The sequence below is a fragment of the Schistocerca piceifrons genome, unplaced genomic scaffold (genome assembly GCF_021461385.2).
Source record: "Schistocerca piceifrons isolate TAMUIC-IGC-003096 unplaced genomic scaffold, iqSchPice1.1 HiC_scaffold_1806, whole genome shotgun sequence".
Taxonomy (NCBI): Eukaryota; Metazoa; Arthropoda; class Insecta; order Orthoptera; family Acrididae; genus Schistocerca; species Schistocerca piceifrons.
The window spans coordinates 409,449-436,366 of NW_025727686.1; the positions used below are offsets into that span (position 1 = coordinate 409,449).

At 39.0% G+C, this 26,918-nt stretch overlaps 1 protein-coding gene across 1 annotated transcript in view; it reads left to right on the forward strand.

Moving 5' to 3' along the window:
* The first annotated feature begins 248 nt into the window (after positions 1-248).
* Positions 249-26,918, forward strand: part of LOC124740719 (piggyBac transposable element-derived protein 4-like) — a 105,396-nt gene continuing 78,726 nt past the window's right edge. The window contains exon 1 of the mRNA XM_047248629.1: positions 249-433. Within this exon, the coding sequence (XP_047104585.1) occupies positions 249-433 (185 nt within the window). The remainder of the gene's footprint in view (positions 434-26,918) is intronic.

Here is a 26,918-nt window from a genome sequence, read left to right on the forward strand (position 1 = left end):
TGACACACCACCAGCAGCTTGATGTCCACGCGAGGGGGGGAGGAGTGCGGCAAGTGGAAGAGGACAAGCTGTTATTCTACTGGTATGTACTCAGGCTTTATAGTGTTTTAAAGATAGTTCGTAAAAGTTCGTATAAGAACGTAGCATTTTATTTCCAAAGTGTAGCAAATCTTTGTTTTCTCGCTGCAGGGTGATCACAGTACAAGGCTGCAATTTTTATTTGCCCATCAAGTGGGCTTTTGGTGGAAATGACACACCGCCAGCAGCAAGATGTCCACGAGAGGGGGAATGGGGGATGTGGAAGGGAACAAGTTGTTATCCTCTCGGTATTTACTCAGGTCTATAGTTGTTTAAATTTTGTTCATTCAAGTTCATATAAGAACGTATCATATTATTTCCAAGGTGTAGTTAATCTTAGTTTTCTCATAGCAGGGTGAACGCATTACAAGGCTGAAATTTTTATTTGCCCATCAAGTGTGCTTTTGGTGGAAATGACACACCACCAGCTGTTAGATTTCCACGAGGTGGGTGGGGGGGGGGCGGTTGAAGTTGAGGAGGACAAATTGTTATTCTACTGGTATGTACTCAAGCTTTACAGTGTTTCAAAAATTGTTCGTTCAAGTTCATATAAGAACGTATCATATTATTTCCAAGGTGTAGTTAATCTTAGTTTTCTCACAGCAGGGTGGTCGCATTACAAGACTGCAATTTTTATTTGCCCATCAAGTGTGCTTTTGGTGGAAATGACACACCACCAGAAGCATGATAACCACGTGTGGGGGGGGGGGGGGGAAGTGGAAGAGGTCAAGTTGTTATTCTACTGGTATGTACTAAGGCTTTATAGTGTTTTAAAGATTGTTTGTTCAAGTTCATATAAGAATGTAGCATTATAATTCCAAGGTGTAGTAAATATTTGTTTTCTCACAGCAGTGTGATCGCAATACAAGGCTGCAATTTTTATTTGCCCATCAAGTGGGCTTTTGATGGAAATGGCACCCCACCATCAGTTTGATGTCCACGAGAGTGTGGGGGGGGGGAGGGGGCTGGAAGTGGAAGGAGGCAATTTGTTAGTCTACTGGCATGTACTCAGGCTTTATAGTGTTTTAAAGATTGTTCGTTCGAGTTCATATAGGAACGTAGCATTTTATTTCCTAGGTGTAGTAAATCATTGTTTTCTCACAGCAGGGTGATCACATTACAAGGCCGCATATAGTATTTGCCCATCAACTGGGCTTTTGGTGGAAATGACACACCAACAGCAGCATGATGTCCACGCGAGGGTGGGAGGATGGGGGGGGGGGCAAGTGGAAGAGGACAAGCTGTTATTCTACTGGTATGTACTCAGGCTTTATATTGTTTTAAAGATAGTTCATTCATGTTCATATAAGAACGTAGCATTATAATTCCAATTTGTAGTAAATCTTTGTTTTCTCACAGCAGTGTGATCGCATTACAAGGCTGCAATTTTTATTTGCCCATCAACTGAGGTTTTGATGTAAATGACACACCCCCAGCGGCTTGATGTCGACGAAAGGGGGGGGGGGGTTGTAAGTGGATGAGAACAAGTTGTTATTGTACTGGTATGTAATCAGACTTTATAGTGTTTTAAAGATAGTTTGTTCTAGTTGCTATAAGAACGTAGCATTTTCTTTCCAAGGTGTAGTAAATCTGTGTTTTCTCACAGCAGGGTGATCGCATTACATGGCTGCAATTTTTATTTGCCCATCAAGTGGGCTTTTGATGGGAATGACACACCACCAGCAGCATGATAACCACATTGTGGGGGGGGGGGGGGGGGAAGGGGAAGAGGACAAGTTGTTATTCTACTGGTATGTACTGATGCTTTAAAGTGTTTTAAAGATTGTTTGTTCAAGTTCATATAAGAACGTAGCATTTTATTTCCAAAGTGTAGTTAATCTTTGTTTTCTCACAGCAGGGTGATCGCATTACAACGCTGCAATTTTTATTTGCCCATCAAGTCTTAGTTTTGAGACTTTGCTGTAAGACCAGTTTTAGATTGCGATGCCTCACTTCAGGTTTACTGTATCCCTTGGATCTTCTTATTGACGATGAAACACAGAAATTGCATGGGAATTAAATACAAAAGCCCAATGCCGACTTAAGTACAAGAAGACTGATTATTCTTACTGTCCATGTTCAGAACCTTTCCTGTGAGACTAGTATTTGATTCTGATGATTCACTTCAGATTTACTGTACCCCTTGGACCTTCTTATTGACGATGAAACACAGATATTGCATCGGAATTAAATACTAATTGCACAATGCAGACTTAAGTATATGATGACTGACTCTTCTTACTGTCTATCTTTCGAACCTTTCCTGTGAGACCAATTTTCGATTCCGTTGCTTCCCTTCAGGTTTACTGTATCCCTTTGACCTTCTTATTGACGATGAAACATAGAAATTGCATCGGAATTAAATACAAAATGCACAATGCCAACTTAAGTACAAGAAGACAGACTCTTTTTACTGTCTATGTTTTAAACCTTTCCTGGGAGACCAGTTTTAGATTCCGATGCTTCACTTCAGGTTTTCTGTATCGCTTGGACCATCTTATTGACGATGAAACACAGAAATTGCATATGAATTAAATACAAAAGGCACAATGACGACTTAAGTACATGAGGACTGACTCTGCTTACGTTTCATGATTTAAGCCTTTCCTGTGAGACAGTTTTAGATATCGATGCTTCACTTCAGGCTTTCTGTATACCTCGGACCTTCATATTGACGATGAAGCACACAAATTGCATCGGAATTAAATACAAAAGACACAATGCCGACTTAAGTACAAGAAGACTGACTATTCTCAGTGTCTATGTTTTGAACCTTTCCCGAGAGACCAGTTTAGATTCCGATGCTTCACTTCAGGTTTACTGTATCACTTGGACCTTCTTATTGACGATGAAACACAGAAATTGCATCGTAATTAAATACAAAAGGCACAATGCCGACTTAAGCACAAGAAGACTGACTCTTCTTACTGTCTATGTTTCGAACCATTCCAGAGAAACCAATTTTAGATTCCGATGCTTCACTTCAGGTTGACTGTATCCCTTGGACCTTCTTATTGACGATGAAACACAGAAATTGCATCGGAATGAAATACAAAAGGCACAATGCCGACCTAAGTACAAGAACACTGACTCTTCTTACTGTCTATGTTTTGAACATTTCCTGTGAGGCCAGTTTAGGTATCGTTGCTACACTTCAGTTTTCTGTATCCTTTGGACCCTCTTATTGACGATGAAACACAGAAATTGCTTCGGAATTAAAGACAAGAGGCACAATGCCGATTGAGTACAAGAAGAATGACTCTTCTTACTGTCTATGTTTTGAACCTTTCCTGTGAGACCAGATTTAGATTCCGATGCATCACTTCAGAATTACTGTATTCCTTGGACCTTCTTAATCACAATGAGACACAGAAATTGCATCGGAATTATATACAAAATGGCACAATGCCGACTTAAGTACAAGAGAACTCACACTTCTTACATTCTATGATTTGTGACATTCCTGTGAGACCAGTTTTAGTTTAAGATGCTTCACTTCAGGTTTATAGTACCCCTTGGACGTTCTTATTGACGTTAAAACACAGAAATTGCATCAGAACCAAATACAACAGGCACAATGCCGATTGAAGTACAAGAAGACTGACTCTTCTTACTGTCTATGTTTTGAACATTTCCTGTGAGACCAGTTTAGATTCCGATGCTTCACTTCAGGTCTAATCTATCACTTGGACCATCTCGTTGACGACGAAACACAGAAATTGCATCAGAATTAAATACAAAAGGCACAATGCCGATTGAAGTACAAGAAGACTGACTGTTCTTACTGTCTATGTATTGAACCTTTCCTGTGAGACCAGTTTAGATTCCGATACTTCACTTCAGGTTAACTGTAACACTTGGACCTTCGTATTGACGATGAAACACAGAAATTGCATCGGAATGAAATCCAAAGAACGTTCCCGACTTAAGTACAAGAGGACTGACTCATCTTACAATCTATGATTTGAGCCTTTCGTGTGAGACAAGTTTTAGATATCGATGCGTCACTTCATGTTTGCTGTATCCCTTGGATCTTCTTTATGACGATGAAACACAGAAATTGCTTCGGAATGAAATACAAAATGCAAAATTCCGACTCAAGTACAAGAGGACTGACTCTTCTTACTTTCTATGATTTGAGCCTTTCCTGTGAGACAAGTTTTAGATTCCGATGCTTCACTTCGGGTTTATTGTATCTCTTGGACATTCTTATTGATGATTAAACACAGAAATTGCATCGGAATTAAATACGAAAGGCACAATGCCGACTTAAGTACAAGAAGACTGACTGTTCTTACTATCTATGCTTTGAACCTTTCCTGTGAGACAAGTTTTAGATTCCGATGCTTTACTTCAGGTTTACTGTATCCCTTGGACCGTCGCATTGACGATGAAGCACAGAAATTGCATCGGAATTAAATACAAAAGGCACAATGGCGACTTAAGTACAAGAATACTGATTCTTCTTAGTGTCTATGATCTGAACCTTTCCTGTGAGACCAGTTTTAGATTGCGATGCTTCACTTCAGGTTTATTGTATCCCATGGACCCTCGTATTGACGATGAAGCACAGAAATTGCATCGGAATTAAATACAAAAGGCACAATGACGACTTCAGTACGAGAGGACTGAATCTTCTGTGTGTCTATGACTCGAACCTTTCCTGTGAGACCAGTTTAGATTCCGATGCTTCACTTCAGGTCAACTGTAACACTTGGACCTTCGTATTGACGATGAAACACAGAAATTGCATCGGAATGAAATACAAAGGAACGTTCCCGATTTAAGTACAAGAGGACTGACTCATCTTACAATCTATGATTTGAGCCTTTCGTGTGAGACCAGTTTTAGATATCGATGCATCACTTCATGTTTGCTGTATCCCTTGGATCTTTTTTATGACGATGAAATACAGAAATTGCTTCGGAATGAAATACAAAAGGCAAAATTCCGACTCAAGTACAAAAGGACTGACTCTTCTTACATTCCATGATTTGAGCCTTTCCTGTGAGACAAGTTTTAGATTCCGATGCTTCACTTCGGGCTTACTGTATCCCTTGCTCCTTCATATTAACGATGAAACACAAAAATTGATCGGAATTTAATACAACAGGCAAAATGCCGACTTAAGTGCAAGTAGACTGACACCTCTTACTGTCCATGTTTTGAACCTTTCCTGTGAGACCAGTTTTGGATTCCGATGCATCACGTCAGGTCTACTGTATCCCTTGGACCTTCTTATTGACTATGAAACACAGAAATTGCATGGGAAATAAATAAAAAAGGCACACTGCCGACATAAGGACAAGAGAACTGACCCTTCTTACATTCTATGATTTGAACCTTTCCTGTGAGACCGGTTTTAGATTCCGATGCTTCACTTCATGTATACTGTATCCCTTTGAGCTTCTTATTGGCAATGAACCACAGAAATTGCATCGGAATTAAATACAATTGGCACAATGCCGTCTTAAGTACAAGAAGACTGACCCTTCTTACTATCTATGTTTTCTCGTTTCCTGTGAGACCAGTTTTAGATTCCGATGCCTCACTTCAGGTTTACTGTAACGCTTGGACCATCTTATTGACGATGAAACACAGAAATTGCTTCGGAATTAAATAAAAAAGGCACAATATCGACTTAAGTACAAGAAAACTGACTTCTCTTAGTGTCTATGTTTTGAACCTTTCCTGTGAGACCAGTTTTAGATATCGATGCTACACATCAGCTCTACTGTATCCCTTGGACGTTTCTATTGACGAAGAAACACAGAAATTGCATCGGAATTAAATACAAAATTCTCAATGCCGACTTAATTACAAGAAGACTGACTCCTCTAACTGTATATGTTTTGAACCTTTCCTGTGAGACCAGTTTCAGATTCCGATGCTTCACTTCAGCTTTATTGTATCCCTTGGACCTTTGTATTGACGATGAAGCACAGAAATTGCATCGTAATTAAATACAAAAGGCACAATGCCGATTGAAGTACAAGAAGACTGACTCTTCTTACTGTCTATGTTTTGAACCTTACCTGTGAGTCCAGTTTTAGATTCCGATGCTCCACTTAATGTTTACCGTATGCCTTGGACCTTTTTACTGACGATGAAGCACAGAAATTGCATCGGAATTACATACAAAAGTCACACTGGCGACTTAAGTACAAGAAGACTGACTCTTCTTAGTGTCAATGTTTTGAACCTTTCCTGTGAGACCAGTTTAGATTCTGATGGTTCACTTCAGGTTTATAGTATCCCTTGGACGTTCTTATTGACGTTGAAACACAGAAACTGCATCGGAATTAAATACAACAGGCACAATGCCGATTGAAATACAAGAAGACAGACTCTTCTTACTGTCTATGTTTTGAACCTTTCCTGTGAGACCAGTTTAGATTCCGATGCTTCACTTCAGGTTTATTCTATCACTTGGACCTTCTTATTGACGATGAAGCACAGAAATTGCATCGGAATCACATACAAAAGGCACAATGGCGACTTAAGTGCAAAAAGACTGACTCTTCTTAGTGTCAATGTATTGAACCTTTCCTGTGAGACCAGTTTAGATTCCGATGCTTCACTTCAGGTTTATTGTATCCCTTGGACGTTCTTATTGACGTTGAAACACAGAAACTGCATCGGAATTAAATACAACAGGCACAATGCCGATTGAAATACAAGAAGGCTGACTCTTCTTACTCTGTATGTTTGGAACCTTTCTTGTTAGACCATTTTCAGATTCCGATGCTTCACATCAGGTTCTCTGTATCCCTTGGACCGTCTTACTGACGATTAAACACAGAAATTGCATCGGAATTATATACAAAAGGAACGATGCCGTCTTAAATACAATTGGACTGACTCATCTTACATTCTATGATTTGAGCCTTTCCAGTGAGACCTGTTTGAGATATCGATGCTTCACTTAAGGTTTACTGTATCCCTTACACCTTTTTACTGACGATGAAACACAGAAATTGCATGTGAATTAAGTACAAAAGTCACAATGCCGATTGAAGTACAAGAAGACTGACCCTTCTTACTGACTACGTTTTGAACCTTTCCTGTAAGACCAGTTTAGAATCCAATGTTTCACTTCAGGTTTATTGTATCCCTTGGACCTTCTTATTGACGATGAAACACAGAAACTGCACGGAAATAAATACAAAAGGCACATTGCCGACTTAAGTACAAGAAGACTGGCTCATCTTACTGTATAAGATTTGAGCCTTTCCTGTGAGACCAGTTATAGATTCCGATGCTTCACTTCAAGTTTACTGTATCGCTTGGACCTTCTCTTTGTCGATGAAATACAGAAATTGCATCGGAATTAAATACAAAATTCACAAAGCCGACTTAAGTACAAGAGGACTGACTCTTCTTACGTTCTATGATTTGATCCTTTCCTGTGAGACCAGTTTTAGAAATCGACGCTTAACTTCAGGTTTACTGTATTCCTTGGACCTTCTTATTGACGATGAAACACAGAAATAGCATCGGAATTAAATACAAAAGGCACAAAGCCGATTGATATTCAAGAAGAGTGACTTCACTTACTGTCTATGATTTGAACCTTTCCTGTGAGACCAGTTTCAGATTCCGATGCTTCACTTCAGGTGTATTGTATCCCTTGGACCTTCGTATTGACGATGGAGCACAGAAATTGCATCGGAATCACATACAAAAGGCACAATGGCGACTTAAGTGCAAAAAGACTGACTCTTCTTAGTGTCAATGTATTGAACCTTTCCTGTGAGACCAGTTTAGATTCCGATGCTTCACTTCAGGTTTACTGTATCACTTGGACCTCCTTATTGACGATGAAACACTGAAATGGCATTGGAATTAAATACAAAAGGAGCGATGCCGACTTAAGTACAAGAGGACTGACTCTTCTAACATTCTATGATTTGAGCCTTTCCAGTGAGACCAGTTTTAGATATCGATGCTTCACTTAAGGTTTACTGTATCCCTTGGACCTTTTTACTGACGATTAAACACAGAAATTGCATCGCAATTAAATACAAAAGGCAAATGCCGATTGAACTACAAGAAGACTGACTCTTCTTACAGTCTATGTTTTGAACCTTTACTGTGAGACCAGTTTTAGATATCGATGCTTCACTTTAGGTCCACTGTATCCCTTGGACGTTCTTATTGTCGATGAAACGCAGAAATTGCATCGGAATTAAATACAAAACGCACAATGCCGAGTAAAGTAAAGGATGACTGACTCTTCTTACTGTCTATGTTTTGAACCCTTCCTGTGAGACCAGTTTTTGATTAAGATGCTTCACTTCAAGTTTATTGTATCCCTTGGACGTTCTTATTGACGATGAAACACAGAAATTGCATGGGAATTAAATACAAAAGGCACAATACCGAGTGAAGTACAAGAAGACTGACTCTTCTTACTGTCTCTGTTTTGAACCTTTCCTGTGAGACCAGTTTAGATTTCGATGCCTCACTTCAGGTTAACTGTAACACTTGGACCTTCGTATTGACGATGAAACACAGAAATTGCATCGGAATAAAATACAAAAGAACGATGCCGACTTAAGTACAAGAGGTCTGACCCTTCTTAGATTCGATGATTTGAGCCTTTCCTGTGAGACCAGTTTTAGATATCGATGCTTCACAACAGGTCTACTGTATCCCTTGGACGTTCTTATTGTCAATGAACCACAGAAATTGCACCTGAATTAAATACAAAAGCCACAATGCCGACTTAAGTACATAGAGACTGACTCTTCTTACTGTCTATGTTTTGAACCTTTCCTGTGAGACCAGTTTTAGATTCCGATGCTTCACTTCAGGATTATTGTATCCCATGGACCCTCGTATTGACGATGAAGCACAGAAATTGCATCGGAATTAAATACAAAAGGGACAATGACGACTTAAGTACGAGAGGACTGAATCTTCAATGTGTCTATGACTTGAACCTTTCCTGTGAGACCAGTTTAGATTCCGATGCTTCACTTCAGGTTTGCTGTATCCCTTGGACCTTCTTATTGACGATGAAACACAAAAATTGCTTCGGAATTAAATACAAAAGGCACAATGGCGACTTAAGTACAAGAATACTGACTCTTCTTAGACTCTATGTTTGGAACCTTTCCTGTGAGACCAGTTTAGATTCCGATGCTTCACTTCTGGTTTACTGTTTCACTTGGACCATCTTATTGACGATAAAACACTGAAATTGCATCGGAATTAAATACAAAAGATCGACGCCGACTGAAGTACAAGATTACTGACTCTTCTTACATTCTATGATTTGAGCCTGTCCTGTGAGACCAGTTTTAGATATCGATGCTTCACTTCAGGTTTACTCTATCCCTTGGACCTTCTTATTGACGATGAAACAGAGAAATTGCATCGGAATTAAATACAAATGGCATAATGCGAATTGAAGTACATGAGGACTGACTCTTCTTACTGTCTATGTTTTGAACCTTTCCTGTGAGACCAGTTTTAGATTCCGATGCTTCACTTCAGGTATATTGTAACCCTTGGACCTTCGTGTTGACGATGAAGCACAGAAATTGCATCGGAATTACATACAAAAGGCACAATGGCGACTTAAGTACAAGAAAACTGACTTTCCTCAGTGTCTATGTTTTGAACCTTTCCTGTGAGACCGGTTTTAGATATCGATGCTTCACTTCATGTCTACTGTATCCCTTGGACGTTCTTATTGACGATGAACTACAGAAATTGCATCGGAATTAAATACAAAAGGCACAATGGCGACTTAAGTACGAGAATACACACTCCTCTCACTGTCTATGTTTTGAACCTTTCCTGTGAGACCAGTTTCAGATTCCGATGCTTCACTTCAGGTTTATTGTATCCCTTGGAACTTCGTATTGACGAAGAAGCACAGAAATTGCATCGGAATTAAATACAAAAGGCACAATGCCGATTGAAGTACAAGAAGACTGACTCTTCTTACTGTCTATGATTTGAACCTTTCCTGTGAGACCAGTTTTAGATTAAGATGCTTCACTTCAGGTTTATAGTATCCCTTGGACGTTCGTATTGACGTTGAAACACAGAAATTGCATCGGAACCAAATACAACAGGCACAATGCCGATTGAAGTACAAGAAGACTGACTCTTCTTACTCTCTATGCTTTGAACCTTTCCTGTGAGTCAGTTTAGATTCCGATGCTTCACTTCAGGTTTAATCTATCACTTGGACCTTCTTATTGACGACGAAACACAGAAATTGCATCGGAATTAAAAACAAACGGCACAATGCCGATTGAAGTACAAGAAGACTGACTGTTCTTAATGTCTATGTATTGAACCTTTCCTGTGAGACCAGTTTAGATTCCGATGCTTCACTTCAGGTTAACCGTAACACTTGGACCTTCGTATTGACGATGAAACACAGAAATTGCATCGGAATGAAATACAAAGGAACGTTCCCGACTTAAGTACAAGAGGACTGACTCATCTTACAATCTATGATTTGAGCCTTTCGTGTGAGACCAGTTTTAGATATCGATGCGTCACTTCATGTTTGCTGTATCCCTTGGATCTTCTTTATGACGATGAAACACAGAAATTGCATCGGAATTAAATACAAAGGAACGTTCCCGACTTAAGTACAAGAGGACTGACTCATCTTACAATCTATGATTTGAACCTTTCCTGTGAGACCAGTTTTAGATATCGATGCTTCACTTCAGGTATACTGTATTCCTTTGAGCTTCTTATTGGCAATGAAACACAGAAATTGCATCGGTATTAATACAATTGGCACAACGCCGTCTTAAGTACAAGAAGACTGACTCTTTTTACTATCTATGTTTTCACCTTTCCTGTGAGACCAGTTTTAGATTCCGATGCTTCACTTCAGGTTTACTGTAACGCTTGGACCATCTCATTGATGACGAAACACAGAAATTGCATCGGAATTAAATACGAAAGGCACAATGGGGACTTAAGTACAGGAAAACTGACTTCTCTTAGTGTCTATGTTTTGAACCTTTCCTGTGAGACCAGTTTTAGATATCGATGCTTCACTTCAGCTCTACTGTATCCCTTGGACGTTCTTATTGACGAAGAAACACAGAAATTGCATCGGAATTAAATACAAAACTCTCAATGCCGACTTAATTACAAGAAAGTGACTCCTCTAACTGTATATGTTTTGAACCTTTCCTGTGAGTCCAGTTTTAGATTCCGATGCTCCACTTAATGTTTACTGTATGCCTTGGACCTTTTTACTGACGATGAAACACAGAAATTGCATCGGAATTAAATACAACAGGCACAATTCCGATTGAAATACAAGAAGACTGACTCTTCTTACTGTGTATGTTTTGAACCTTTCCTGTGAGACCAGTTTAGATTCCGATACTTCACTTCAGGCTTATTCTATCACTTGGACCTTCTTATTGACGACGAAACACAGAAATTGCATCGGAATTATATACAAAAGGCACAGTGCGGATTGAAGTACAAGAAGACTGACTGTTCTTACTGTCTATGTATTGAACCCTTCCTGTGAGAAAAGTTTAGATTCCGATGCTTCACTTCAGGTTAACTGTAACACTTGGACCTTCGTATTGACGATGAAACACAGAAATTGCATCGGAATGAAATACAAAAGAACGTTCCTGACTTAAGTACAAGAGTACTGACTCATCTTACAATCTATGATTTGAGCCCTTCGTGTGAGACCAGTTTTAGATATCGACGCGTCACTTCATGTTTGCTGTATCCCTTGGATCTTCTTTATGACGATAAAACACAGAAATTGCTTCGGAATGAAATACAAAAGGCAAAATTCCAACTCAAGTACAAGAGGACTGACTCTTCTTACATTCTATGATTTGAGCCTTTCCTGTGAGACAAGTTTTAGATTCCGATGCTTCACTTCAGGTTTACTGTATTTCTTGGACCTTCGTGTTGACGACAAAGCACAGAAGTTGCATCGGAATTACATACAAAAGTCACAATGGCGACTTAAGTACAAGAAAACTGACTTCTCTTAGTGTCTATGTTTTGAACCTTTCCTGTGAGACCAGTTTTAGATATCGATGTTCACTTCAGCTCTACTGTATCCCTTGGACGTTCTTATTGACGTGGAAACACAGAAATTGCATCGGAATTAAACACAAAAGCCACAATGCCGACTTAAGAACAAAGAGACTGACTCTTCTTACTGTCTATGTTTTGAACCTTTCCTGTGAGACCAGTTTTAGATTAAGATGCTCCACTTCAGGTTTATTGTATCCCTTGGATGCTTATATTGAGGATGAAACACAGAAATTGCATCGGAATTAAATACAAAAGGCACAATGCTGAGTGAAGTACAAGAAGACTAACTCTTCTTACTGTCTATGTTTTGAACCTTTCCTGTAATTCTAGTTTAGATTCCGATGCTTCACTTCATGTTTATTGTATCCCTTGGAACTTCTTATTGACGATGAAACACAGAAATTGCACGGAATTAAATATAAAGGCACATTGCCGATTGAAGTACAAGAAGACTGGCTCATTTTACTGTATAAGATTTGAGCCTCTCCTGTGAGACCAGTTTTAGATTCCGATGCTTCACTTCAGGTTTACTGTATCGCTTGGACCATCTCTTTGACAATGAACTACAGAAATTGCATCGGAATTAAATACAAAAGGCACAATGCCGACTTAAGTACAAGAGGACTGAATCTTCTTACGTTCTATGATTTGAGCCTTTCCTGTGAGACCAGTTTTAGATTTCGATGCTTAACTTCAGGTTTACTGTTATCCTTGGACCTTCTCATTGACGATGAAACACAGAAATTGCATCGGAATTAAATACAAAAAGCACAAAGCCGATTGATGTACAAGAAGACTGACTTCTCTTACTGTCTATGATTTGAACCTTTCCTGTGAGACCAGTTTCAGATTCTGATGCTTCACTTCAGGTTTATTGTATCCCTTGGACCTTCGTATTGACGATGAAGCACAGAAGTTGCATCGGAATTACATACAAAAGTCACAATGGCGACTTAAGTACAAGAGGACTGACTCTTCTTAGTGTCAATGTTTTGAACCTCTCCTGTGAGACCAGTTTAGATTCCGATGCTTCACTTCAGGTTTTCTGCATCACTTGGACCTTCTTATTGACGATGAAACACAGAAATTGCATTGGAATTAAATACAAAAGGAGCGATGACGACTTAAGTACAAGAGGACTGACTCTTCTTACATTCTATGATTTGAGCCTTTCCAGTGGGACCAGTTTTAGATATCGATGCTGCACTAAAGATTTACTGTATCCCATGGACCTTTTTACTGACGATGAAACATAGAAATAGCATCGGAATTAATACAAAAGGCACAAAGCCGATTGATATACAAGAAGACTGACTTCTCTTACTGTATAAGATTTGAGCCTTTCCTGTGAGACCAGTTTTAGATTCCGATGCTTCACTTCAGGTTTACTGTATCGCTTGGACCTTCTCTTTGACGATGACACACAGAAATTGCATCTGAATTAAAGAAAACAGGCGCAATGCCGTCTTAAGTGCACGAGGACTGACTCTTCTTACGTTCTATGATTTGAGCTTTTCCTGTGAGACCAGTTTTAGATATCAATGTTTCACTTTAGGTCTACTGTATCCCTTGGACGTTCTTGTTGTCGATGAAACGCAGAAATTGCATCGGAATTAAATACAAAAGGCACAATGCCGAGTCAAGTAGAAGTAACTGACTCTTCTTACTGTCTATGTTTTGAACCTTTCCTGTGAGACCAGTTTTAGATTTAGATGGTTCACTTCAGGTTTATTGTGTCCCTTGGACGTTCTTATTGACGATGAAAGAAAGAAATTGCATCGGAATTAAATACAAATGGAACGATGCCGACTTAAGTACAAGAAGACTGACTGTGCTTACTGTATATGTTTTGAGCCTTTCCTGTGAGACCAGTTTCAGATTCCGATGCTTCACTTCAGATTTATTGTATCCCTTGGATCTTCGTATTGACGATGAAGCACAGAAATTGCATCGGACTTACATACAAAAGGTACAATGGCGACTTAAGTACAAGAAGACTGACTCTTCTTAGTGTCAGTGTTTTGAATCTTTCCAGTGAGACCAGTTTTAGATTAAGATGCTTCACTTCAAGTTTATTGTATCCCTTGGACGCTTATATTGACGATGAAACACAGAAATTGCATCGGAATTAAATACAAAAGATCGACGCCGACTTACGTACAAGAGGACTGACTCTTCTTACATTCTATGATTTGAGCGTTGCCTGTGAGACCAGTTTTAGATATCGATGCTTCACTTCAGGTTTTCTGTATCCCTTGGACCTTCTTATTGACGATGAAACACAGAAATTGCATCGGAATTAAATACAAATGGCACAATGCGACTTGAAGTGCAAGAGGACTGACTCTTCTTACTGTCTATGTTTTGAACCTTTCCTGTGAGACCAGTATTAGATTCCGATGCTTTACTTCAGGTATATTGTAACCCTTGGACCTTCGTATTGACGATGAAGCACAGAAATTGCATCGGAATTACATACAAAAGGCACAATGGCGACTTAAGTACAAGAAAACTGACTCTCTTAGTGTCTATGTTTTGAACCTTTCCTGTGAGACCAGTTTTAGATATCGATGCTTCACTTCATGTCTACTGTATCCCTTGGACGTTCTTATTGACGATGAACTACAGAAATTGCATCGGAATTAAATACAAAAGGTACAATGGCGACTTAAGTACAAGAAGACTGACTCTTCTTAGTGTCAGTGTTTTGAATCTTTCCAGTGAGACCAGTTTTAGATTAAGATGCTTCACTTCAAGTTTATTGTATCCCTTGGACGTTCTTATTGAAGATGAAACACAGAAATTGCATGGGAATTAAATACAAAAGGCACAATGCCGAGTGAAGTACAAGAAGACTGACTCTTCTTACTGACTATGTTTTGAACCTTTCCTGTGAGACCAGTTTAGATTCCGATGCTTCACTTCAGGTTTATTGTATACCTTGGGCCTTCTTATTGACGATGAAACACAGATATTGCACGGAATTAAATACAAAAGCCACGATGCCGACTTAAGTACAAAGAGACTGACTCTTCTTGCTGTCTATGTTTTGAACCTTTCCTGTGAGACCAGTTTTAGATTAAGATGCTCCACTTCAGGTTTATTGTATCCCTTGGACGCTTATATTGACGATGAAACACAGAAATTGCATCGGAATTAAATACAAAAGGCACAATGCTGAGTGAAGTACAAGAAGACTAACTCTTCTTACTGTCTATGTTTTAAACATTTCCTGTAAGACTAGTTTAGATTCCGATGCTTTACTTCAGGTATATTGTATCCCTTGGACCTTCTTATTGACGATGTAACAGAGAAATTGCATCGGAATTAAATACAAATGGCACAATGCGATTTGAAGTACAATAGGACTGAATCTTCTGACGTTCTATGATTTGAGCCTTTCCTGTGAGACCAGTTTTAGATTTCGATGCTTAACTTCAGGTTTACTGTTATCCTTGGACCTTCTCATTGACGATGAAACACAGAAATTGCATCGGAATTAAATACAAAAAGCACAAAGCCGATTGATATACAAGAAGACTGACTTCTCTTACTGGATAAGATCTGAGGCTTTCCTGTGAGACCTGTTTTAGATTCCGATGCTTCATTTCAGGTTTACTGTATCGCTTGGACAATCTGTTTGACGACGAAACACAGAAATTGCATCTGAATTAAAGAAAACAGGCGCAATGCCGTCTTAAGTGCAAGAGGATTGACTCTTCTTACGTTCTATGATTTGAGCTTTTCCTGTGAGACCAGTTTTAGACATCAATGCTTCACTTTAGGTCTACTGTATCCCTTGGACGTTCTTATTGTCGATGAAACGCAGAAATTACATCGGAATTAAATACAAAAGGCACAATGCCGAGTCAAGTACAAGAAGACTGACTCTTCTTACTGTCTATGTTTTGAACCCTTCCTGTGAGACCAGTTTTAGATTAAGATGCTTCACTTCAGGTTTATTGTATCCCTTGGACGTTCTTAATGACGATGAAACACAGAAATTGCACGGAATTAGATACAAAAGGCACAGAGCCGATTGATATACAAGAAGACTGACTTCTCTTACTGTCTATGATTTGAACCTTTCCTGTGAGACCAGTTTCAGATTCCGATGCTTCACTTCAGGTTTATTGTACCCCTTGGACCTTCGTATTGACGATGAAGCACAGAAATTGCATCGGAATTACATACAAATGGTACAATGGCGACTTAAGTACAAGAAGACTGACTCTTCTTAGTGTCAATGTTTTGAACCTTTCCTGTGAAACCAGTTTTAGATTAAGATGCTTCACTTCAGGTTTACTTTATTCCTTGGACGTTCTTATTGACGATGAAACACAGAAATTGCATGGGAATTAAATACAAAAGGCACAATGCCGAGGGAAGTACAGGAAGACTGACTCTTCTTACTGTCTATGTTTTGAACCTTTCCTGTGAGACCAGTTTAGATTCCGATGCTTCACTTCAGGTTTACTGTATCACTTGGACCTTCTTATTGACGACAAAACACAGAAATTGCATCGGAATTAAATAAAAAAGATCGACGCCGAGTTACGTACAAGAAGACTGACTCTTCTTACATTCTATGATTTGAGCCTTTCCTGTGAGACCAGTTTTAGATTCCGATGCTTCACCTCAGGTTTGCTGTATCACTTGGACCTTCTTATTGACGATGAATCACAGAAATTGCATCGGAATTAAATACAAAAGATCGACGCCGACTTACGTACAAGAGGACTGACTCTTCTTACATTCCATGATTTGAGCCTTTCCTGTGAGACCAGTTTTAGATATCGATGCTTCACTTCAGGTTTACTGTATCCCTTGGACCTTCTTATTGACGATGAAACACAGAAATTGCATCGGAATTAAATACAAATGGCACAATGCGATTTGAAGTACAAGAGGACTGACTCTTCTTACTGTCTATGTTTTGAACCTTTCCTGTGAGACCAGTATTAGATTCCGATGCTTCACTTCAGGTATATTGTAACCCTTGGACCTTCGTATTGACGATGAAGCACAGAAATTGCATCGGAATTACATACAAAAGGCACAATGGCGACTTAAGTACAAGAAAACTGACTCTCCTAGTGTCTATGTTTTGAACCTTTCCCGCGAGACCAGTTTTAGATATCGATGCTTCACTTCATGTCTACTGTATCCCTTGGACGTTCTTATTGACGATGAACTACAGAAATTACATCGGAATTAAATACAAAAGGTACAATGGCGACTTAAGTACAAGAAGACTGTCTCTCCTTAGTGTCAGTGTTTTGAATCTTTCCTGTGAGACCAGTTTTAGATTAAGATGCTTCACTTCAAGTTTATTGTATCCCTTGGACGTTCTTATTGAAGATGAAACACAGAAATTGCATGGGAATTAAATACAAAAGGCACAATGCCCAGTGAAGTACAAGAAGACTGACTCTTCTTACTGACTATGTTTTGAACCTTTCCTGTGAGACCAGTTTAGATTCCGATGCTTCACTTCAGGTTAACTGTAACACTTGGACCTTCGTATTGACGATGAAACACAGAAATTGCATCGGAATGAAATACAAAAGAACGATGCCGACTTAAGAAGAAAAGGACTGACTCTTCTTACACTCTATGATTTGAGCCTTTTCTGTGAGACCAGTTTTAGTTACCGATGCTTCACTACAGGTCGGCTGTATCCCTTGGACGTTCTTATTGTCGATGAAACACAGAAATTGCATCGGAATTAAATAGAAAATTCTCAATGCCGACTTAAGTACAAGAAGACTGACTCCTCTTAGTGTATATGTTTTGAGCCTTTACTGTGAGACTTGTTTTAGATTCCGATGTTTCACTTCAGGTTTACTGTATCACTTGGACCTTCTTATTGACGATGAAATACAGAAATTGCATTGGAATTAAATACAAAAGGAGCGATGCCGACTTAAGTACAAGAGGACTGACTCTTCTTACATTCTATGATTTGAGCCTTTCCAGTGAGACCAGTTTTAGATATCGATGCTTCACTAAAAATTTACTGTATCCCTTGGACCTTTTTACTGACAATGAAACACAGAAATTGCATCGGAATTAAATACAAAAGGCACAATGCCGATTGAAGTACAAGAAGACTGACTCTTCTTACTGTCTATGTTTTGAACCTTTCCTGTGAGACCTGTTTACATTTAGATGCTTCACTTCAGGTTTATTGTATCCCTTGGACGCTCTTTTTGACGATGAAACACAGAAATTGCATCGGAATTAAACACAAATGGCACAATGCTGATTTAAGTACAATAAGACTGACTCTTCTTATTGTATATGATTTGAGCCTTTACTGTGAGACCAGTTTTAGATTCCGATGTTTCACTTCTGGTTTACTGTATCCCTTGGACCTTCTTATTGACGATGAAACACAGAAATTGCATCGGAATTAAATACAAAGGCCACGATGTCGACTTAAGTACAAAGAGACTGACTCTTCTTGCTGTCTATGTTTTGAACCTTTCCTGTGAGACCAGTTTTAGATTCCGATGCTTCACTTCAGGTTTACTGTATCTTTTGGACCCTCTTATTGACGATTAAGCATAGAAATTGCATCGCAATTAAGTACAAAAGGCACAATGCCGACTTAAGTACAAGAAGACTGACTCTTCTTACTGTCTATGTTTTGAACCTTTCCTGTGACACAAGTTTTAGATTCCGATGCTTCATTTCAGATTTACTGTATCCCTTGGACCTTCGTATTGACGATGAAGCACAGAAATTGCATCGGAATTAAATACAAAAGCACAATGCCGACTTAAGTACAAGAGGACTGACTCTTCTTACGTTCTATGATTTGAGCCTTTCCTGTGAGACCAGTTTTAGATATCGACGCTTCAGCTCAGGTTTACTGTATCCCTTGGACCTTCTTATCGACGATGAAACACTGGAATTGCATCTGAATTAAATTCAAAAGACACAATGCAGTTTGAGATACAAGAAGACTGACTCATCTCTCTGTCTATGTTTTGAACCTTTCCTGTGAGACAAGTTTTAGATTCCGATGCTTCACATCAGGTTTACTGTATCCCTTGAACCTTCTTATTGACGATGAAACACAGAAATTGCACGGAATTAAATACAAAAGGCACCTTGCCGACTTAAGTACAAGAAGACTGGCTCATCTTACTGTATAAGATTTGAGCCTTTCCTTAGAGACCAGTTTTAGATTCCGATGCTTCACTTCAGGGTTACTGTATCGCTTGGACCTTCTCTTTGACGATGAAACACAGAAATTGCATCAGAATTAAATACAACAGGCGCAATGCCGACTTAAGTGCAAGAGGACTGACTCTTCTTACGTTCTATGATTTGAGCTTTTCCTGTGAGACCAGTTTTAAAAATCGATGCTTCACTTCAGGTCTACTGTATCTCTTGGACGTTCTTATTGTCGATGAAACACAGAAATTGCATCGGAATTAAATACAAATGCACAATGCCGAGTCAAGTACAAGAAGACTGACTCTTCTTACTGTCTATGTTTTGAACCCTTCCTGTGAGACCAGTTTTAGATTAAGATGCTTCACTTCAGGTTTATTGTATCCCTTGGACGTTCTTATTGACGATGAAACACAGAAATTGCACGGAATTAGATACAAAAGGCACAAAGCCGATTGATATATAAGAAGACTGACTTCTCTTACTGTCTATGATTTGAACCTTTCCTGTGAGACCAGTTTCAGATTCCGATGCTTCACTTCAGGTTTATTGTACCCCTTGGACCTTCGTATTGACGATGAAGCACAGAAATTGCATCGGAATTACATACAAATGGTACAATGGCGACTTAAGTACAAGAAGACTGACTCTTCTTAGTGTCAATGTTTTGAACCTTTCCTGTGAAACCAGTTTTAGATTAAGATGCTTCACTTCAGGTTTACTGTATTCCTTGGACGTTCTTATTGACGATGAAACACAGAAATTGCATCGGAATTAAATACAAAAGATCGACGCCGAGTTACGTACAAGAGGGCTGACTCTTCTTACATTCTATGATTTGAGCCTTTCCTGTGAGACCAGTTTTAGATTCCGATGCTTCACCTCAGGTTTGCTGTATCACTTGGACCTTCTTATTGACGATGAATCACAGAAATTGCGTGGGAATTAAATACAAAATGAACGATGCCGACTAAAGTACGAGAGGGCTGACTCTTCTTTCATTATATGATTTGAGCCTTTCATGTGAGACCAGTCTTGGATTCCGATGTTTCACTTCAGGTTTGCTGTATCCCTTGGACCATCTTATAGACGATGAAAGACAGAAATTGCATCGGAATTAAATACAAAAGGCACAATGGCGATTTAAGTACAAGGATACTGACTCTTTTTAGTGTCTATGTTTTGAACCTTTCCTGTGAGACCAGTTTAGATTCCGATGCTTCACTTCAGGTTTACTGTATCACTTGGACCTTCTTATTGACGATAAAACACAGAAATTGCATCGGAATTAAATACAAAAGATCGACGCCGACTTAAGTACAAGAGGACTGACTCTTCCTACATTCCATGATTTGAGCCTTTCCTGTGAGACCAGTTTTAGATATCGATGCTTCACTTCAGGTTTACTGTATCCCTTGGACCTTCTTATTGACGATGAAACACAGAAATTGCATCGGAATTAAATACATATGGCACAATGCGATTTGAAGTACAAGAGGACTGACTCTTCTTACTGTCTATGTTTTGAACCTTTCCTGTGAGACCAGTATTAGATTCCGATGCTTCACTTCAGGTATATTGTAACCCTTGGACCTTCGTATTGACGATCAAGCACAGAAATGGCATCGGAATTACATACAAAAGGCACAATGGCGACTTAAGTACAAGAAAACTGACTCTCTTAGTGTCTATGTTTTGAACCTTTCCCGCGAGACCAGTTTTAGATATCGATGCTTCACTTCATGTCTACTGTATCCCTTGGACGTTCTTATTGACGATGAACTACAGAAATTGCATCGGAATTAAATACAAAAGGAACAATGGCGACTTAAGTACAAGAAGACTGACTCTTCTTAGTGTCAGTGTTTTGAATCTTTCCTGTGAGACCAGTTTTAGATTAAGATGCTTCACTTCAAGTTTATTGTACCCCTTGGACGTTCTTATTGAAGATGAAACACAGAAATTGCATCGGAATTAAATACAAAATTCTCAATGCCGACTTAAGTACAAGAAGACTGACTCCTCTTAGTGTATATGTTTTGAGCCTTTACTGTGAGACTTGTTTTAGAATCCGATGTTTCACTTCAGGTTTACTGTATCACTTGGACCTTCTTATTGACGATGAAATACAGAAATTGCATTGGAATTAAATACAAAAGGAGCGATGCCGACTTAAGTACAAGAGGACTGACTCTTCTTACATTCTATGATTTGAGCCTTTCCAGTGAGACCAGTTTTAGATATCGCTGCTTCACAAAAATTTACTGTATCCCTTGGACCTTTTTACTGACGATGAAACACAGACATAGCATCGGAATTAAATACAAAAGGCACAATGACGATTGAAATACAAGAAGACTGACTCTTCTTACTGTCTATGTTTTGAACCTTTCCTGTGAGACCTGTTTAAATTTAGATGCTTCACTTCAGGTTTATTGTATCCCTTGGACGCTCTTTTTGACGATGAAACACAGAAATTGCATCGGAATTAAACACAAAAGGCACAATGCTGATTTAAGTACAACAAGACTGACTCTTCTTATTGTATATGATTTGAGCCTTTACTGTGAGACCAGTTTTAGATTCCGATGTTTCACTTCAGGTTTACTGTATCCCTTGGACCTTCTTATTGACGATGAAACACAGAAATTGCATCGGAATTAAATACAAAAGGCACAATGCCGAGTCAAGTACAAGAAGACTGACTCTTCTTACTGTCTATGTTCTGAACCTTTCCTGTGAGACCAGTTTTAGATTAAGATGCTTAACTTCAGGTTTATTGTATTCCTTGGACGATCTTATTGACGATGAAACACAGATATTGCACTGAATTAGATACAAAAGGCACAAAGCCGATTGATATACAAGAAGTCTGACTTCTCTTACTGTCTATGATTTGAACCTTTCCTGTGAGACCAGTTTCAGATTCCGATGCTTCACTTCAGGTTTATTGTATCCCTTGGACCTTCGTATTGACGATGAAGCACAGAAATTGAATCGGAATTACATACAAAAGGTACAATGGCGACTTAAGTACAAGAAGACTGACTCTTCTTAGTGTCAGTGTTTTGAATCTTTCCTGTGAGACCAGTTTTAGATTAAGATGTTTCACTTCAGGTTTATTGTATCCCTTGGACGTTCTTATTGACGATGTAACACAGAAATTGCATGGGAATTAAATACAAAAGGCCCAATGCCGAGTGAAGTACAAGAAGACTGACTCTTCTTACTGTCTATGTTTTTAACCTTTCCTGTGAGACCAGTTTTAGATTAAGATGCTTCACTTCAGGTTTATTGTATCCCTTGGACGTTCTTATTGACGATGAAACACAGAAATTGCACGGAATTAGATACAAAAGGCACAAAGCCGATTGATATACAAGAAGACTGACTTCTCTTACTGTCTATGATTTGAATCTTTCCTGTGAGACCAGTTTCAGATTCCGATGCTTCACTTCAGGTTTATTGTACCCCTTGGACCTTCGTATTGACGATGAAGCACAGAAATTGCATCGGAATTACATACAAATGGTACAATGGCGACTTAAGTACAAGAAGACTGACTCTTCTTAGTGTCAATGTTTTGAACCTTTCCTGTGAAACCAGTTTTAGATTAAGATGCTTCACGTCAGGTTTACTGTATTCCTTGGACGTTCTTATTGACGATGATACACAGAAATTGCATGGGAATTAAATACAAAAGGCACAATGCCGAGGGAAGTACAAGAAGACTGACTCTTCTTACTGTCTATGTTTTGAACCTTTCCTGTGAGATCAGTTTAGATTCCGATGCTTCACTTCAGGTTTACTGTATCACTTGGACCTTCTTATTGACGATGAAACACAGAAATTGCATCGGAATTAAATACAAAAGATCGACGCCGACTTACGTACAAGAGGACTGACTCTTCTTACATTCCATGATTTGAGCCTTTCCTGTGAGACCAGTTTTAGATATCGATGCTTCACTTCAGGTTTACTGTATCCCTTGGACCTTCGTATTGACGATGAAACACAGAAATTGCATCGGAATTAAATACAAATGGCACAATGCGATTTGAAGTACAAGAGGACTGACTCTTCTTACTGTCTATGTTTTGAACCTTTCCTGTGAGACCAGTATTAGATTCCGATGCTTCACTTCAGGTATATTGTAACCCTTGGACCTTCGTATTGACGATGAAGCACAGAAATTGCATCGGAATTACATACAAAAGGCACAATGGCGACTTAAGTACAAGGAAACTGACTCTCCTAGTGTCTATGTTTTGAACCTTTCCCGCGAGACCAGTTTTAGATATCGATGCTTCACTTCATGTCTGCTGTATCCCTTGGACGTTCTTATTGACGTTGAACTACAGAAATTGCATCGGAATTAAATACAAAAGGTACAATGGCGACTTAAGTACAAGAAGACTGACTCTTCTTAGTGTCAGTGTTTTGAATCTTTCCTGTGAGACCTGTTTAAATTTAGATGCTTCACCTCAGGTTTATTGTATCCCTTGGACGCTCTTTTTGAAGATGAAACACAGAAATTGCATCGGAATTAAACACAAAAGGCACAATGCTGATTTAAGTACAATAAGACTGACTCTTCTTATTGTATATGATTAGAGCCTTTACTGTGAGACCAGTTTTAGATTCCGATGTTTCACTTCAGGTTTACTGTATCCCTTGGACCTTCTTATTGACAATGAAACACAGAAATTGCATCGGAATTAAATACAAAGGCCACGATGCCGACTTAAGTACAAAGAGACTGACTCTTCTTGCTGTCTATGTTTTGAACCTTTCCTGTTAGACCAGTTTTAGATTCCGATGCTTCACTTCAGGGTTACTGATCGCTTGGACCTTCTCTTTGACGATGAAACACAGAAATTGCATCAGAATTCAATACAACAGGCGTAATGCCGACTTAAGTGCAAGAGGACTGACTCTTCTTACGTTCTATGATTTGAGCTTTTCCTGTGAGACCAGTTTTAAAAATCGATGCTTCACTTCAGGTCTACTGTATCCCTTGGACGTTCTTATTGTCGATGAAACACAGAAATTGCATCGGAATTAAATACAAAAGGCACAATGGCGAGTCAAGTACAAGAAGACTGACTCTTCTTACTGTCTATGTTCTGAACCTTTCCTGTGAGACCAGTTTTAGATTAAGATGCTTAACTTCAGGTTTATTGTATCCCTTGGACGATCTTATTGACGATGAAACACAGATATTGCACGGAATTAGATACAAATGGCACAAAACCGATTGATATACAAGAAGACTGACTTCTCTTACTGTCTATGATTTGAACCTTTCCTGTGAGACCAGTTTCAGATTCCGATGCTTCACTTCAGGTTTATTGTATCCCTTGGACCTTCGTATTGACGATGAAGCACAGAAAATGAATCGGAATTACATACAAAAGGTGCAATGGCGACTTAAGTACAAGAAGACTTACTCTTCTTTGTGTCAGTGTTTTGAATCTTTCCTGTGAGACCAGTTTTAGATTAAGATGTTTCACTTCAGGTTTATTGTATCCCTTGGACGTTCTTATTGACGATGAAACACAGAAATTGCATCGGAATGAAATACAAAAGAACGATGCCGACTTAAGTACAAAAGGACTGACTCTTCTTACACTCTAATATTTGAGCCTTTCCTGTGAGACAAGTTTTAGATATCGATGCTTCACTTCAGGTCTACTGTATCCCTTGGACGTTCTTATTGTCGATGATACACAGAAATTGCATCGGAATTAAATACAGGAGGCACAATGCCGACTTAAGTACAAGAAGACTGACTCTTCTTACTGTATATGTCTTGAGCCTTTCCTGTGAGACCAGTTTTAGATTCCGATGATTCACTTCAGGTTTACTGTATCACTTGGAGCTTCTTATTGACAATGAAACACAGATATTGCATCGGAATTAAATACAATTGGCACAATGCCGTCTTAAGTGTAAGAAGACTGACTCTTCTTACTATCTATGTTTTCACCTTTCCTGTGAGACCAGTTTCAGATTCCGATGCTTCACTTCAGGTTTATTGTATCCCTTGGACCTTAGTATTGACGATGAAGCACAGAAATTGCATCGGATTAAATACAAAAGGCGCAATGCCGATTGAAGTACAAGAAGACTGACTCTTTTTACTGTCTATGATTTGAACCTTTCCTGTGAGACCAGTTTTAGATATCGATGCTTCACTTCAGCTCTACTGTATCCCTTGGACGTTCTTATTGACGATGAAGCACAGAAATTGCATCGGAATTAAATACATAATTCTCAATGCCGACTTAAGTACAAGAAGAGTGACTCCTCTTATTGTATATGTTTTGAGCCTTTACAGTGAGACTAGTTTTAGATTCCGATGTTTCACTTCAGGTTTACTGTATTTCTTGGACCTTCGTATTGACGATGAAGCACAGAAATTGCATCGGAATTACATACAAAAGGTACAATGCCGAGGGAAGTACAAGAAGACTGACTCTTCTTACTGTCTATGTTTTGAACCTTTCCTGTGAGACCAGTTTAGATTCCGATGCTTCACTTCAGGTTTACTGTATCACTTGGACCTTCTTATTGACGACAAAACACAGAAATTGCATCGGAATTAAATACAAAAGATCAACGCCGAGTTACGTACAAGAGGACTGACTCTTCTTACATTCTATGATTTGAGTCTTTCATGTGAGACCAGTCTTGGATTCCGATGTTTCACTTCAGGTTTACTGTATCCCTTGGACCTTCGTATTGACAATGAAACACAGAAATTGCATGGGAATTAAATACAAAAGGCACAGTGCCGAGGGAAGTACAAGGATACTGACTCTTTTTAGTGTCTATGTTTTGAACCTTTCCTGTGGGACCAGTTTAGATTCCGATGCTTCACTTCAGGTTTACTGTATCACTTGGACCTTCTTATTGACGATAAAACACAGAAATTGCATCGGAATTAAATACAAAAGATCGACGCCGACTTACGTACAAGAGGACTGACTCTTCTTACATTCCATGATTTGAGCCTTTCCTGTGAGACCAATTCAGATATCGATGCTTCACTTCAGGTTTACTGTATCCCTTGGACCTTCTTATCGACGATGAAACACAGAAATTGCATCGGAATTAAATACAAATGGCACAATGCGATTTGAAGTACAAGAGGACTGACTCTTCTTACTGTCTATGTTTTGAACCCTTCCTGTGAGACCAGTTTTAGATTCCGATGCTTCACTTCAGGTTTACTGTATCTCTTGGACCTTCCTATTGACGATTAAGCATAGAAATTGCATCGCAATTAAATACAAAAGGCACAATGCCGACTTAAGTACAAGAAGACTGTTTCTTCTTACTGTCTATGTTTTGAACCTTTCCTGTGACACAAGTTTTAGATTCCGATGCTTCACTTCAGATTTACTGTATCCCTCGGACCTTCGTACTGACGATGAAGCACAGAAGTTACATCGGAATTAAATACAAAAGGCACAATGCCGACTTAAGTACAAGAGGACTGACTCTTCTTACGTTCTATGATTTGAGCCTTTCCTGTGAGACCAGTTTTAGATATCGATGCTTCACCTCAGGTTTACTGTATCCCTTGGACCTTC